The sequence below is a fragment of the Rhynchophorus ferrugineus genome, unplaced genomic scaffold (assembly GCF_030347505.1).
Source record: "Rhynchophorus ferrugineus isolate W39M unplaced genomic scaffold, kcgeb_rfMv2 rfM3, whole genome shotgun sequence".
NCBI lineage: Eukaryota > Metazoa > Arthropoda > Insecta > Coleoptera > Curculionidae > Rhynchophorus > Rhynchophorus ferrugineus.
This window is the reverse complement of record NW_027472582.1, coordinates 21,944,219-21,958,573: the sequence shown is the minus strand read 5'-3', so window position 1 is coordinate 21,958,573 and position 14,355 is coordinate 21,944,219. Positions and strand designations below refer to the sequence as shown.

At 29.1% G+C, this 14,355-nt stretch overlaps 2 protein-coding genes across 4 annotated transcripts in view; one reads left to right on the top strand and one right to left on the bottom strand.

Annotated features, from left to right (window-relative positions):
- LOC143192768 (chloride channel protein 2-like) overlaps positions 1–9,932 on the top strand; it is a 52,576-nt gene extending 42,644 nt beyond the window's left edge. For all 3 annotated transcript variants that reach the window (XM_076398411.1, XM_076398412.1, XM_076398414.1), the window contains exons 10-15: positions 4,628–4,862; positions 6,701–6,824; positions 6,883–7,152; positions 8,856–9,142; positions 9,203–9,295; positions 9,485–9,932. In XM_076398411.1, the coding sequence (XP_076254526.1) occupies positions 4,628–4,862; positions 6,701–6,824; positions 6,883–7,152; positions 8,856–9,142; positions 9,203–9,295; positions 9,485–9,814 (1,339 nt within the window). In that variant the 3' untranslated portion in view covers positions 9,815–9,932. The remainder of the gene's footprint in view (positions 1–4,627; positions 4,863–6,700; positions 6,825–6,882; positions 7,153–8,855; positions 9,143–9,202; positions 9,296–9,484) is intronic.
- Positions 9,933–10,007: 75 nt separating this feature from the next.
- LOC143192777 (tetratricopeptide repeat protein 12) lies at positions 10,008–13,613 on the bottom strand. Its single transcript, XM_076398443.1, has 5 exons — positions 13,025–13,613; positions 12,663–12,864; positions 12,449–12,597; positions 10,218–10,464; positions 10,008–10,166 (listed from the first exon to the last, which is right to left on the bottom strand). Exons 1-5 carry the CDS (start codon positions 13,184–13,186, stop codon positions 10,141–10,143), a joined length of 786 nt encoding a protein of 261 aa, XP_076254558.1. The 5' UTR covers positions 13,187–13,613; the 3' UTR covers positions 10,008–10,140.
- Positions 13,614–14,355: the final 742 nt, after the last annotated feature.

The following is a 14,355-nucleotide window of genomic DNA, read 5'->3' as shown; positions in this document are numbered from 1 at the left end:
GGGGAACTATTTTGAGATCTGCAAATCTTGATTATAGAGGTAGAAAAAAAAACGATTAATTTTGCTTTAGTTTTTTATTCCATTCTTAAAATTAACAAAGTCTCTTTCATTGCAACCACTGTAAAGTCTCTTTCATTGCAACCACTGTAACATTTAAACTAAACGCAAGCTTGTCATGAAATTTGAAAACACCATTAACTTTCATGAATTTCATAATTGTTGACATAGTACGGACAGTAGCAACAATAATTAAGATTTACCTAGAATTGCATAATATTAAACACACAACATTTTGTGTGTTGTGCTAGGCTCCATGAATAAAACACAAGACTAGCATAATGTACAAATTGTTAATCTTTCTGTCTAGTCTCCAGACAGTCAATATTAATTCACAATCTAAAAAATATCGATATAGGTTACAGGGCCTATTTACACTTCCTTACTATTTGCCATTTTAAATCGATAAACTTGTTTCGGATTCAAAGCTACAATTATATTATGTTCATAAAATATAAAGATACGTTTCCTGTACTGTGACTGGAAACATAAATATACATTACCGTCAAGTACGTTAAATTGAGCTGTCAATATTTAGAAACATTTATAGTAGGTGCATTTCAGCTGGGAAACTAGATATTAACTGTAGTATCTGCTACTGGAATATCATCTTCTATATTGGTGAACATTTAATTTAAAAAGTGTATAAATCTGAAAATACCTTTGAATATCCAAAGCAGCGTATATATAGTCTATTTAAAGTTTTTTTTAGTAATGCGTCGTGGATATTTGTGACATTACAACGAAACATTACAAATTAAAAAATTACATGTCGAAATATTACAATGTTGCCTCATCAACTCTGAGTTTTAGTTCAGTTTGGCTTTGACATACAAGAAAATTATAATCTAAATAAAATAATTGAACAAAAATGTTATCAATTATAATTTATTTTAACATTATAGTATATCTAATACATATATTATTGAAGGATTTAAAACTACAATTAAGAACACAGGCATAATAATTTGTAGGTTAGATTTATTTTGTTTACATTGAACTCTTTTCCACACCGTCCATGAAGTAGAGTTTCTAAACGCGTTTTTTTATGTAGTAGTATCCCTCCGGAGGCCTAATCCACCTAATTTACAATTGTATGAGAAAACTATTTTGCTTTCATTTAACTGCATATTTACCTTTATACGTTTAGTAATTGTTTCCTTCGATGGTGTGTTTACTTGTCAAGTCATCATTATATAATTTATTTGTTCTGCTACTATCTGTGTAGAGCATTCCTCATAAAATTAATCACTGGATCATTCTCTCCTCATACGTTCTAACGGAACGCTCATGTTTAGTTTTGAACAATTACAATCATATCTGTGCACACAAATCTTTCAGGCCTTACAATACCATTTTCTACAGTTATATTCAGTTAATTATGTGCAAACTTTTAGTTGTTTCCACTCTCATCATTCTGTCTCAGGAATTTCCTTTTATGCCTTTAAAAATTAAATTCATTTTAAGGCAATGTCTGGAAGTTCCATTAAATCTCTCCGACGGTTATCTTTACACCATTTAAACCCTATGCCCTGTAAGAGTGTATGAAAGGATATCTTGTTATATCCCTCAAAAAGCTGCATGTCCCTAACTTTTCTTTTCTAAGTATACTTACTACCAGACAATTTTCTCTAAAATAATTTTATTAAATTATGTATATATCGATAAAATAGTCTGTGTATTTATATTTGTTATACATTTCGTATATTTGGTATCGAATAGAGCCAATATTAAGATGGTCAAGACTCGTCACCCACTGTGTATGTAGATGGGTTTTCTTGGGTGAATCTATCGTATTATTCTTCATTTTGTAAGCGATGTTATTCACAGTAGCCACACTAATATTTAGCGGGGCAGAAACCCACCAAAAAAACATTTTCAATAAACTTGTAGGGACTTATATTATTTAATATCCTCAATAATTACCTCTCTAACGGAATTTAGCGACAAAATTTAGCCTCCATTATCTGATTCCTTTGCGAAATAACCTATTAAAGCCGCAATCAATTTATGACCCTGAATATCTATTGTTTTCGGCATTTTCAAACAAAGTGATATGATATATTACCGAGCGACTTAAAATTTATCAAAATAATCAAAGGGCTAAAACAATGTTTGCCGGTTTATAACCTGTAATAATTATAACTAATATTTTGAATAATTTAGCGTACATCTGACAACCGGACGGCGACCAGCTGTCAGACGTATGCAAAATTCTTGAAAGCAATAGTAATAAGAAGTTTCCTACCTCTTACCTATAAATTATTTTGGCTGTATAATTAACTGTAATTTTTAGATACACTATAATGTTAAAATAAATTATATTTAATAACATTTTTGTTCAATTAATTTCTTTAGATTAGAATTTTTTTGTATGTCAAAGCCAAACCGAACTAAAACTCAGTTTTGCAGAGTTGATGCGGCAACATTGTAATGTTTCGACATCAGAAATATCCACGACGCATTACTTAAATAACTTTGAATAGACTACAGTAATCATTTATTAATCTGCAAGAAGTTTAGAGCATACAAGTAATATATTAGGCATATTATGTGTACCTTCTTGATTCTTACACGCAATCAACTATTTTCTTTTTTTTTGTAATTTTAATTAATGTCTTAATTACATTATTATATTTATATCAGTTAGAAGCATTGATAATATCAACGAAACGTATTGTTTAGAAAAAGAATGAAGAATTTCGTGATTGCATTCAATATTTTAAAACTTATTGTAAATTGTAAAATCACAATGTTGTATAAATGGCATATATCATAAGTAGATATGTTAATATGACCACATTGTCTATATCAAGTCTTTTATTCCTGTTACTTGTAAGTATATTAATAACATAGAAGCAGTACACAAAACAATGGAACATATGTTGGTTACATTTTTACTTCTCAATTCATTAATTCATTATCCATACATTAAATAGTTAAAGTCACTTTTATAAAATTTCTTTAGAAAATCTAAACATCTAACAACGCCTAAACCAGAACTGTCTGGTTATCAGAAAGACATTTAAACCGATTAAGTGCATACAAAGAGGTATACAACATATAATTGTTTTAAAACATTTCTGGTAGTTTAATAAATTGGTACATTAACCAGTGTTGCAGCGGTTAGCAATTTCTCAGTTAATATTAGTGATTAAATAGATAAATTAGATAATAGATAATGTTGGTTCTGTATTTTTCACAACACTATATATGCTTTATTTTTTCTCAATTCATCCAGAACATATGATATTTATAGATTATTTCTTACTTATTTATTTATATCTTTTCAAGGTAATCAATAAAAGGAACTCATTTTTAATCCACTAACAAAATGGCCATGACCTTTGCAAATATTACTGATTTTTTACATATATAAAAATGTAATTTAGCAATAATAGAACATTTAAAAAAATATATCAAATAACAATGTAACACAATATTATACTCAAATTATTATATCTTATTTTTAAAACACAAGAATATGCTGATATTAGGCATTAATTAAAATAATTAAAATAATATTTAATTATAACTAGCGTTGGGAACAATCGACTGAAAAGAGTCGAAACAGTCGATAGTCGCAAAACAGCCGAAACAGTCGATAGTCAAAAAACTAGCCACTGAAAATAGTGATTACTATTTTCAATCAAATGCACGGTTCGACTGTTTTTTTTTCAATTCGTCAGACGAAGATGTACGAATCATTTCCTGTATAAATTGTGAGAGAGAAAAGGACGGAGATAACTGCTTGGGGCAGTCAATTTTATATGTGCTTATATTTTCCAACGGTAGTTGACAATAAGCGAGACGGAGATACAAATTCTTTGACGTACTAACTTTAAAAACGAAAAGGAAAAGAATTATTACTGATTACTATTAACATGCAATTTATAATTTAATTCTAAACGAAGTAGAATTACTTTTATATCTGAATGTTCCATGGATCTGTAAAATGAAATGGATTTTTTCTATGGAATGCAATAATACCCCATAAATGTTTAATGTGTTAATTGCTATTTTTAAATAATATAGTATAATAAATATAGACAATATAATAGAACTTAAACAAAACCTAAAAACTAAAGCTGTACAATAACCATAAATACTATTTAAAAATTAAACATATACCTAATTATAGAAAAAAAAACTAATCCATGACATAATTTAAAATGTTTAATGAAATGATGTAAAGGCTTTAGTTATTATGCAACATTTTAGTACAGGTCATACAGGTTATTTTAGTCAGGTAGTCAAGGTCGCGGCTGGGAAGACAGAACCAGAACGTTAAAAATGACACAAGTAGAACCAAAAATAGTAACTAAAAGTATACGACTGAAACAGTCGATACTAAATAGTAACAAAATCAGTCGGACCGAAAATAGCGACTGAAAACAGTCGATAGCAAAAAGTAGTCAATTACTAAACAGTCGATACTCAATTTCAGTCGATAGTTCCCAACACTAATGACAATCAATCTTGTAGTATCAACAAAGTTTGTTGACATTTATAACTTAATTATCGTTACTTGGTCTATTAACTTTATTTTGTTATGTATTATATATTTCAGCCGTTTTGCATATCCTTGCATAATAATCTTGCTAGTGTCCACGATGTCATTTCCGTTGGGAACTGGTCAATTTATTGCTGCCGAACAAACTGCAAACGATCAAGTAATTCAATTGTTCTCGAATTTTACTTGGAGTAGTCCAAACCACACCGCTTACGAGCATAATATTTTGAACAATTGGACAACAAGATATACAGGATTTTATACAAATCTTTTGATATATTTTGCTTTTCAGGTAAATATTACTACATTTTAAACTTGGGAAAAAGAATGTTTAAGTTTTCCTAATAGACTTTAAAGTCGCATATATATTGTAACACTAATTCAATAAAGTCTATAGTGCGTAATAATCCATAAATTATGCTATACTTAAAGGTAGAGTCTTTCGTTTATTTAATCATACTATATTGAGTTTATGGTAACGAGTGTTTAAGTGAACGCTAGTATCATAATTGGAAATTTAAAGAAGATCCTCACTCTGGCTGGAATTTTTGAAATATAAATTGTTTAATATAAATTGTTAAGATACACATATTTCATCTCGCTATATCACTACAAAACTAACTAAAGATCAAGCATAAAATAGTTTTCAATGATTTATCCAGTAGATGGTTGAAAACTCATAAATTTATCCTATGATATACACATATGACATATACAAAATAAGAAGACTTACAGTTATATTTGATATTTTGGGAGGAACACACATTATTCCCATTGTAATATTATCCCAGGAATACTGTGACCTTTTTAAGTTTTTTTTATTGAAGTTAAACTACACTCATTCAATAGATTATGGTTAAAATATCTGGAAACATTTCAATACCTGGGCACCAAATCGTGAAAGGCAAAGCACAAGGACGATCAAACCTGAATTATTACAACTCCAGAACTTTATAAATTTCTCGTTACAGATAACTGGCAACGAATTTGCTAATCACAAGCTTTTTTTTAATTTTGTAATTTTTTAATAATTGTAGTTATAATAAGACCCATAGTCTCCTTAATTGAGAATTGAGAATAAAACTCAAAGGGAGCTAATTCTGGCAAATAAGTTGAATTATCAAAAAACCGTAATTGACTGATTTTAATCGGTGTTATGTCAATGAAATTGTTTTTCTCTATATCTGATTTTTTTCACGATGTTTTGCATCCATTTGGTCCAGTAGTAGCTGGATTTTAATATATTACCAGTATGCAGATAATCCTCAAACAAACAATTTCTTTTACATTCCAAAAAACTTATATATAAATTTCTTTGCCGATTTCTGCAACGCCATATATGTTCACATCACTTTTCAGCCTCTTGTAGTAATTATATCGAAGTGTTACACACACAGTTACAGTGCACAAGTGTTAAAATAGCTTCAAATTCTAGTTCTAGTTTTAACAAATAATATTGGTGCTATTGATGTGAACTTATTGAATAATATAGCATTTTACACAGTCCTTTTCTCAAATCTAATTGTTCTCTGTTATTTTGTCCATCGCTATACCAATTGTTGGAACTTCCATTATACGTCTTGTATTAAATGTAAACATTCTTTATGGGATTTAAGTTTCTTCAAACATTGCATCTCATCAGTCAGTCAAATACTCAATCTTCTCTACATATTTTAATCAAAATCAAAGTTATATTTTTCGCAAAATGGAATCTAAGTGAAGTTATTTTTACTGTGCCTCTAATTCATTAATAGGATTTATGTAGAATTTCGATAAGAATCTCTTTCAATCTTTGCCGAACACTTTATTAATTTGCGAGATATTACAGCATTGTAGTAATCATGTTAGTTGTTGATCACTGATAATTTGGGCTTAGATAGTATTATATATATATATATATATATATATATATATATATATATATATATATATATATATATATATATATATTTGTTTCAAGAAAATATTTTTAGTTAATTTTTCATGTAGAAAATCATTTTTATAATATTGTAATTCATTTTAATTTGCTTTTAAACTAAATAAAACTTAAATTAATCTAATGTTCTTTTTAAATTAACGTCAATATAGTTATTTTATTTTTTATTAATATAGTAATAATTGATAATATAGTTCGTAGCCTCAATATTGGGTAGTACTTTGCCAATACCAACTGGTACTTTCACACCTAACTTTAGAAGTGGAGCAGTGTTTGGGCGAATACTAGGAGAATTATTGTCTACGTGGTTTCCTAATGGTAATTAATATAATTACAGTCAATTATGATCATTAATCTTATTAACTATTCGATGCAGGCATTAGATCAAACGGTAAGAGAGCACCCATTCTACCTGGTGCATACGCCACAGTTGGTGCTGCTGCTTATAGTGGTGCTGTGACACACACCCTTTCCACCAGTGTAATTTTATTCGAGATGACTTCACAAATTAGTTACGTTATTCCTGTATTGATCTCCAATCTTATTGCTAATGGAATTGCTAGGCTCTTTACACCTAGCGTTTACGATCTTACCATACAGCAACAAAAACTGCCTTACTTACCTGACTTATTGCCTAGTAGTAGTGGTAAGTTATTACTTATTTACTATTGTATGTTGTTAATTATAAAGTGATTTCGTGTCTTTCGGCCAGAGAAATGCATTGCTGAAAAAACAATCTATCTAAATATATAAAATCTATTTAATGAAACACCATCACCGATTTTTAACGATTATTATCGTACATCTCTTTCCATACAAAGCTATTGTAATCAATTGTGATCGTTACGGATTCATTTGTTTTCTGCAATTAATAGTAGACTATGCTTTTCTGATTCTATCAAAGAACCGTTTATATTTCTCCCCAGGCTGATAATTACTTTTCCATATTAAAATAGTAAAAAAGTTACATTTCCTGTAAAATCATTTTTTACACCACATAAGGTACTGAAATTAATGATGTACTGCTTAACAGCAGCTATTTTCGGGCTAACATATTATCGAATAACCTCAAAAATCCTATTTTTCCAATTCAGAATTAAAATACTACCAGAAAGTTAATTTGTCAATTAATTACACCTAATTTTGAGTTAGTATACAAAAAAACCCTGAAAATTAATTATCAATCTCTATAATATTATTTGTTATTAATTTTGTACGGTAATTTTCATGTATAACCTTATATTAAATAATTTCTGGAAAACGATAGATTGAAAAATAATACACAAACAACGTGGGGCAAAAGCCCTGCTGCCATTTTGATTACATATAACTTTGCTCAAAGAAAAGATAAGCAAGTTTGGTTTTCACAAAAAAAATTATTTGGTCTTCACATTTTTTTTTTCGTTATGATTAAAAAATTATTTGGCTAAATGGTGACCGCGATTCGCTATGCAACTCTCGGCTGCTTGAAAGGCATTTTTCACGACATCCTGCAACACCTGATGCTGAATTTATTCAAGTTCGTGACGAATATTCCCTTTAAGATGTTGAATCGTTGATGACCAATGATGTTTCCAGCATGGATACCACACCATACAGTTGCTTTAGTGGATGCAATGATTTTTCATGAATTAATTGAGGATTCTGTGTTACCCAAAAACCGACGGTTCTATTTATTGACGTGGACACTGAGAAGAAAACGGGCTTCATCGCCCATTATCAGTTTAGACGAAAAATTTTCAATTTTACCAGACAGCTTTAGGATTGCATTACAGTACTGAACTTGTTGATTAGGATCTATCGGCAATACTTTTTGAACTAATTGAATTTTGTACGGGAACATTTTCAATTCAGATTTCAAAATTCGCCTTAAACTGCGCGCAGAAATGTGTAACTGGGAACCACGTCTCTGAACGTATGTTGTACCGTACTGTTGAAAATTCGCATGTGAACGATAAATTGTGGTTTTGTGAGGCATTGGACGATTAGGGTACTTTTGACGCAATTTCCGCTGAGTGGCAATAATGCAACAATTATTTTAAATAAATATTGCCACTATTTCTGCTCGTTCTTGTTGTGTATATTAATAAAATAATTTGTACGTCTACACAACACAATGGTTAAAGCGTAACTGAGCTATACGTCATATAAATAAGATTTCGAGCAATCAAAACGGTATCGGGACTTTTGTCCCACCTGTTTCTTGTAGAATGCAACCAAATACAGCGTAATTTTCATTATCTTCATCATTTTTCCCAACATACCTCTTTCGAGTAACACTTAAAAACTTAAATTTAAGTTCAAGGGTGTTTGTATATGATAATAATATAAAAATGTCTCAATTTTTAGCCATATACCAATTCTTTGTCGAAGACTTTATGATCAAAGAAGTTAAATACCTTTATCTAGGATGCAATTACGCTTACATTAAGGAACTTTTAAAAGCTAACAAACATATTAAAGTATTTCCCTTGGTGGATAATGCGCATAACATGATTCTACTTGGCAGCATCTCCAAAGCTCAGCTTGTTCGCCTGATTGAAAGCCAAATAGGGTACGAGAAACGACTGGAAATTGCTAAAATTAACGAAGAAACGACTGTAACCGAAGAACCAAAACCTAATGAAAACTTTGAGGTAAAAACAAAGAATTTTTAGCTCCCTTCAAATTTATAATATGTTACTTTCTATGTACAGGAAGTTCGTCAACGAATTTTTGACAAGTACAAAGTAAATAAAATCATCGGTTCTGAATTATCTCAAAAGAAGAAACAGATACTAAGAGAACAGGTACTTAATTAGCCTATAATTTCCACAATATATCAACAATACCATTAGTACTTAAAATTCTCCTCACTATCAAAAATGTTAGATTACGAGAATACCTTATAAAAAAATGTATATTTAATTACTTTCGTAAAATGGTAATTTCTATTTATTATTATAATTTATTATAATGATTATAATTTTCATTTTCAGCTTTTCACCTTAAGAATATGCGACTTGCCTTTCAAGGAACAAAAAGTTTGGGAAGAAAATCAACTGAGTCAGGAGGTGGATTTCTCTCAATGTTACATCGATCCAGCTCCTTTCCAGCTGGTGGAACGAACTTCCCTCCTCAAGGTCCATTCGTTATTCTCCATGATGTCTATTAATACATCATACGTTACTGCTATAGGGAAGTTGGTTGGCGTGGTGGGCCTGAAGGAATTGAGGAAAGCAATCGAAGACGCCAATAGCGGCATATCGCCGAATCAGAGGCTAAATGGTGAACATGCAGAAAGTGTTCAGCTGATGGAGCAAAAATAATCAAATTATTTGTTTTTGTAATATTTTAAAAGTTATTTTTGTGTCAAAACATTTGGGTTACTTACTTAATGGAGTCAAAAACACCTACATGATCAAGATATATTTATTATTTTATATTTATTAAATAATTTATTTTTTAATTTATAGAAATACATTTTATTAATAAGAATTAAAAAAGCGTATTCGTTTTTTACCAGCCACCAAAACATTTATTGATAAATTAAATTTTTTAAATTTATTTTATATTATAGTAGTGACAGTATTAAAAGATATATAAAAGCGCATTTATAGATACATGTAGATATCTTATTCCTTATGTTAGATAATTATTTTGTTAATTCCTCGATGAACTCTAAAACATATATAGTTAATAAAATTACATTAATGGTTGTACTTACAAGACCTTCAATGAAATTTAAGCAATCTGGATTTCTTTGTTTGGCTTCGAAGATGGCTTTCTCAAATTCTTCCTGATTTCCATTTAAATGATGAATTTTAGCCAATAACAACCAGGATTTTAAACAGTTTTCGTTCAATCGTAAAGCCCAATCCACGAGATCCGTTTTAGCTTTATCAAAGAAACCCAAATTGATATATGTCAAAGCCCTGTTATTATATAGGAGCGGGCTATCTTTGATTTGTTCAATTGCCTAAAAAATATTAATATTATATCTCTTAAACCACTACAAAATTATTCCAAAGTGAAATTGGATTTTTAAAAATAGTTGATTTACTTCATGTTCCTTAAAATCCCTGGAAAAATTGTTTCGCGATCAAAACCCACACACTCATCTTGGAAATACATTTTTAATATTTCGAAACCTTGTACAAGAGTAAAATGTAAACTTAAGTGGTGGTAATATTGCCAATGTCACGTACATAAATAAAGCAATGAATATTATATATTTTAAATTTAGAGAAAAACGTATAAAAGGATTTAATTTTAAAAGCAATTCTAAAACAAATAATAAATAACAATAATTTATAATTTATCAAAGATATCGAAAACGACTGAAAATAGAAGATGTGAATATTTTTTTCAACTTCATTTGAAATATTTTTTTCTGCCAAATACACTAGGGTTTACTCAAACCAGTTGATAAAACCAGTTAATATGATATTAACATGTAATGATTTCAATATTCAAGCTTTAAGCCGTCTGGTTGTTTAAAAAATCTCACATCATTGTTGATTGTCATAAAATCACTGTAGTAAAATTCATTATAAGCATCAATATTTCAGTTGAGTTAGAACCGAACCAATCGAATACACTTTACGTACTTGGCTATCTGGGCTATCTGTCATATCCTTCATTTTTGTAGAATAAGAGATAGCCAATACAACTATTTACGAAGGGCAAAATGACAAGCATAATACTTCTTAGTAAACAGTTCTGCAACCTTAAATAAGAAAAATCAGATATCAAACTTTTGAAAAATATATTGATATTTTAAATTCTTATCCAATTAAGTGGTCAAAGTACCATGAACTTATGACAGGTAGTAAAATAATGTGAAGGCCAGCAAAATAAAACCTTAGTTATTCATTGCAAAATGATAATAAAAATAGTGTTAAGAAAACAAAAGTTGATGGAAAAAGATAAATGTTGGAATAAAAATTTATTAGGTTTTATTTGTCATAACATTTATTGCAGATATATTCTTCATGCTAAACACCTTCGATTTGGATTAACTCGATCAAACACATAAAAGAAGAAATTCACAAATAATGGAATTGTGAAAAATGTTAGATTGGAAATTAACGACTTAGTTATCCACTTGAATTAAACTTACTGAATGTGGGATTATGATTCAATGGTGACATCTTCCAAGATAAGGGGACAACAGGAAACCACTAAAGGTGGGTATATAATTAATATACGATAACTGTAGGGAATATTATTGTAGAGTGTGAAAGATTTATGTGCAAAGATATATATGTAATTGTTCGGAATATACGTGAGCATTTGGTTAAAATATGTGAGAAAAGAAATAATACTAACTGTTTCGCAGATATGACAAAATGCATGCATGGTAGTAAAAGAACAAATAATTTCAAAATTACTTTATAAGGAGACATGTACCGTAGTAAACAAGAACTAAATATAAAATATATCGCTTGGGTATGCAATAATTAACTTAGTGGATTAGACCTCCATTGTATAACAATACATAAAAACTCCCTTGAACACTAGCTCATAGGTGGTATGGAAAATAGTTCAATGTAGAATATAATAAATAATATAAATACTAATATAAATATAAAAATAAATATAATGAAACACAATCCTAATCTACAAACTATTAACAGTATAATTAATTGTAATTTTAAGACCTTCGATAATATATGTATTAGATGTACTATAATGTTAAAATAAATTATATTTGATAACTATTGTTTAATTATTTTATTTATATATTAGAATTTGAGATTTTTTAATTTTACAGAGTTGATGCGGTAACATTGTGACGTTTCGACGTCAGAAATTCAGATGACCTGACAGTTCACTGTTTTATTGAACGGGCTATATATACTAAATTAAAACATAGCATAAGACAAAGCACACTTTCCATACTTACATGTCATAACGAACATCCCCTCTCACTATCTATCTATGAAATCTCACCTTCTTACCTTATTATACAAAACCAGAGCCTTTTCATATTCTCCGCGTCGAAAAGCCAACGTCGCCTGCTTCTTAAAAGTTTCCATCTTTTCCTTTCTCACAAGTCGTTCCTTATATCTTCTATCTGCATCTTTAGATATCTCTTCCATGAAAGCTTCTACAAAAATAGATTTAATATTGTCATACAATATTCAAAATTAGTTAAATATCTCGGTAGCATACCTTTGGACATTTCATTTGGATTTTTATTCTCCATAGCTAATGCCTTTTTATTTACCATAGTTTTAGAACTGGAGATCTTTAATACTATATTATCTTCTTCTATTTTCAGTTCATCGTTTCCTAAATACTGTCTGGCTTCTTCGTCCCCGATTTTCTGAACGGCCTTATCAGTGGATGCAAGTTTTTTGACAATGCTATTAACCTAATTACAAATTAACAAACAATTAACAATTAACAAACAAAAATAATTATACAACTAATCAATAAAAAGATTGTAATATTATGTACAATAATGTGCAATAATAACATGTTACAGAATTTATTAAAAAAAAATTAATATATATTTTGATTAACAATATTACCTCATTGACTCTATGCATGAAATTATTAAATTCTTCATCCAATTTATCCATGTTCATCCAAGTTTTAAGAGACTCTTCATTCAATTCCATATGCGACGCTTCGGTATCGATCAAACTCTTTCTGACAAGTAGAATTCCTATAGAAACAGCTATCAGGCACATTACTATATGTTATTTTTTTGTATGTGACATTTTATTATTTTCTCATTGCTATTTCCACCTATTTGTTTCCAAATATGGTATATATTAAGATCACAGGGAAAATAGAGACATCACTTTATGTGCCTTGCATATGGAAGTGGATGTTAGTATTTTATACGACTTAATGATTAAATTATTAGGTCATGAGTATAGTATTAGCCGGTAGTACAACATAAGTCGATCTAGGAAGTGTTGTTGTACACGGATGTACAGACAGTAAAGAAATTCAGCATCGTTTTCCTTTGAAGAAATATCCGGCTGTGTTTAAAAAATGGATTGATAACATTAAAAATCTCAAACTGTCTGAATAAAGTATTATATAAATGTATGATCGTTACTGAGTGTTTTGTTGTTGTAAGTCGAGGTAAGTTTACTTATATTAATAATCATTGTAATATATATTTCTTAATTTCAGAAATTATTCCCCTTGCGAAAGAAGCCATCAAACAGAATATATTATTTTATTCTTTGATGGATTGTATTTTCATAGAACTTATTTCAAAATTCATTATTCTGTTATGAAATTGCATTACTTTTATATATATTTTGTTGCAATTAACCATCCTTTCATTTTAGACTAGTAAATGTACATGTCAACCAAAATCTGATGGTAGTTATGTTAATTTATTAATAGGGTTTGTCTATCAATAATAGTATTAAAAATTGCAGTAGTGCTCATATCATATTATATATTATATATATGTATAATAATGCTGGTGAATTTTTAGTTTTGTCATCACTATATTGCCTGGATTTGATCTAAATAATGTAAGTAATATTATGTGCTTGGTTTTGTAATGTAAATTTGGTAAATATAATTTAATATAACATTTATATACATGACTACTGGAGTTTATGTTAATTAGTTTTTATTCGAAAGGTTGGACTTGTGTTATTTCAACATTTTTCCAAAGTTTATTTACTTCCTTATACATAATTTCAAGCCAAAATAAATTAAATCAAACATTTATAAATGTATTTCTAGATATAAAGTAGATGAAGTTGTATATATGCATGCGCCAAATCCGAAATCGTTTGTCCACATAACGTAGCCTATTGTTTGCTAGTTTCATCCGCTATAAGACTATGATATTCGTTGATTGTCGCATACTTTGCAGTCTGTGCAGTCT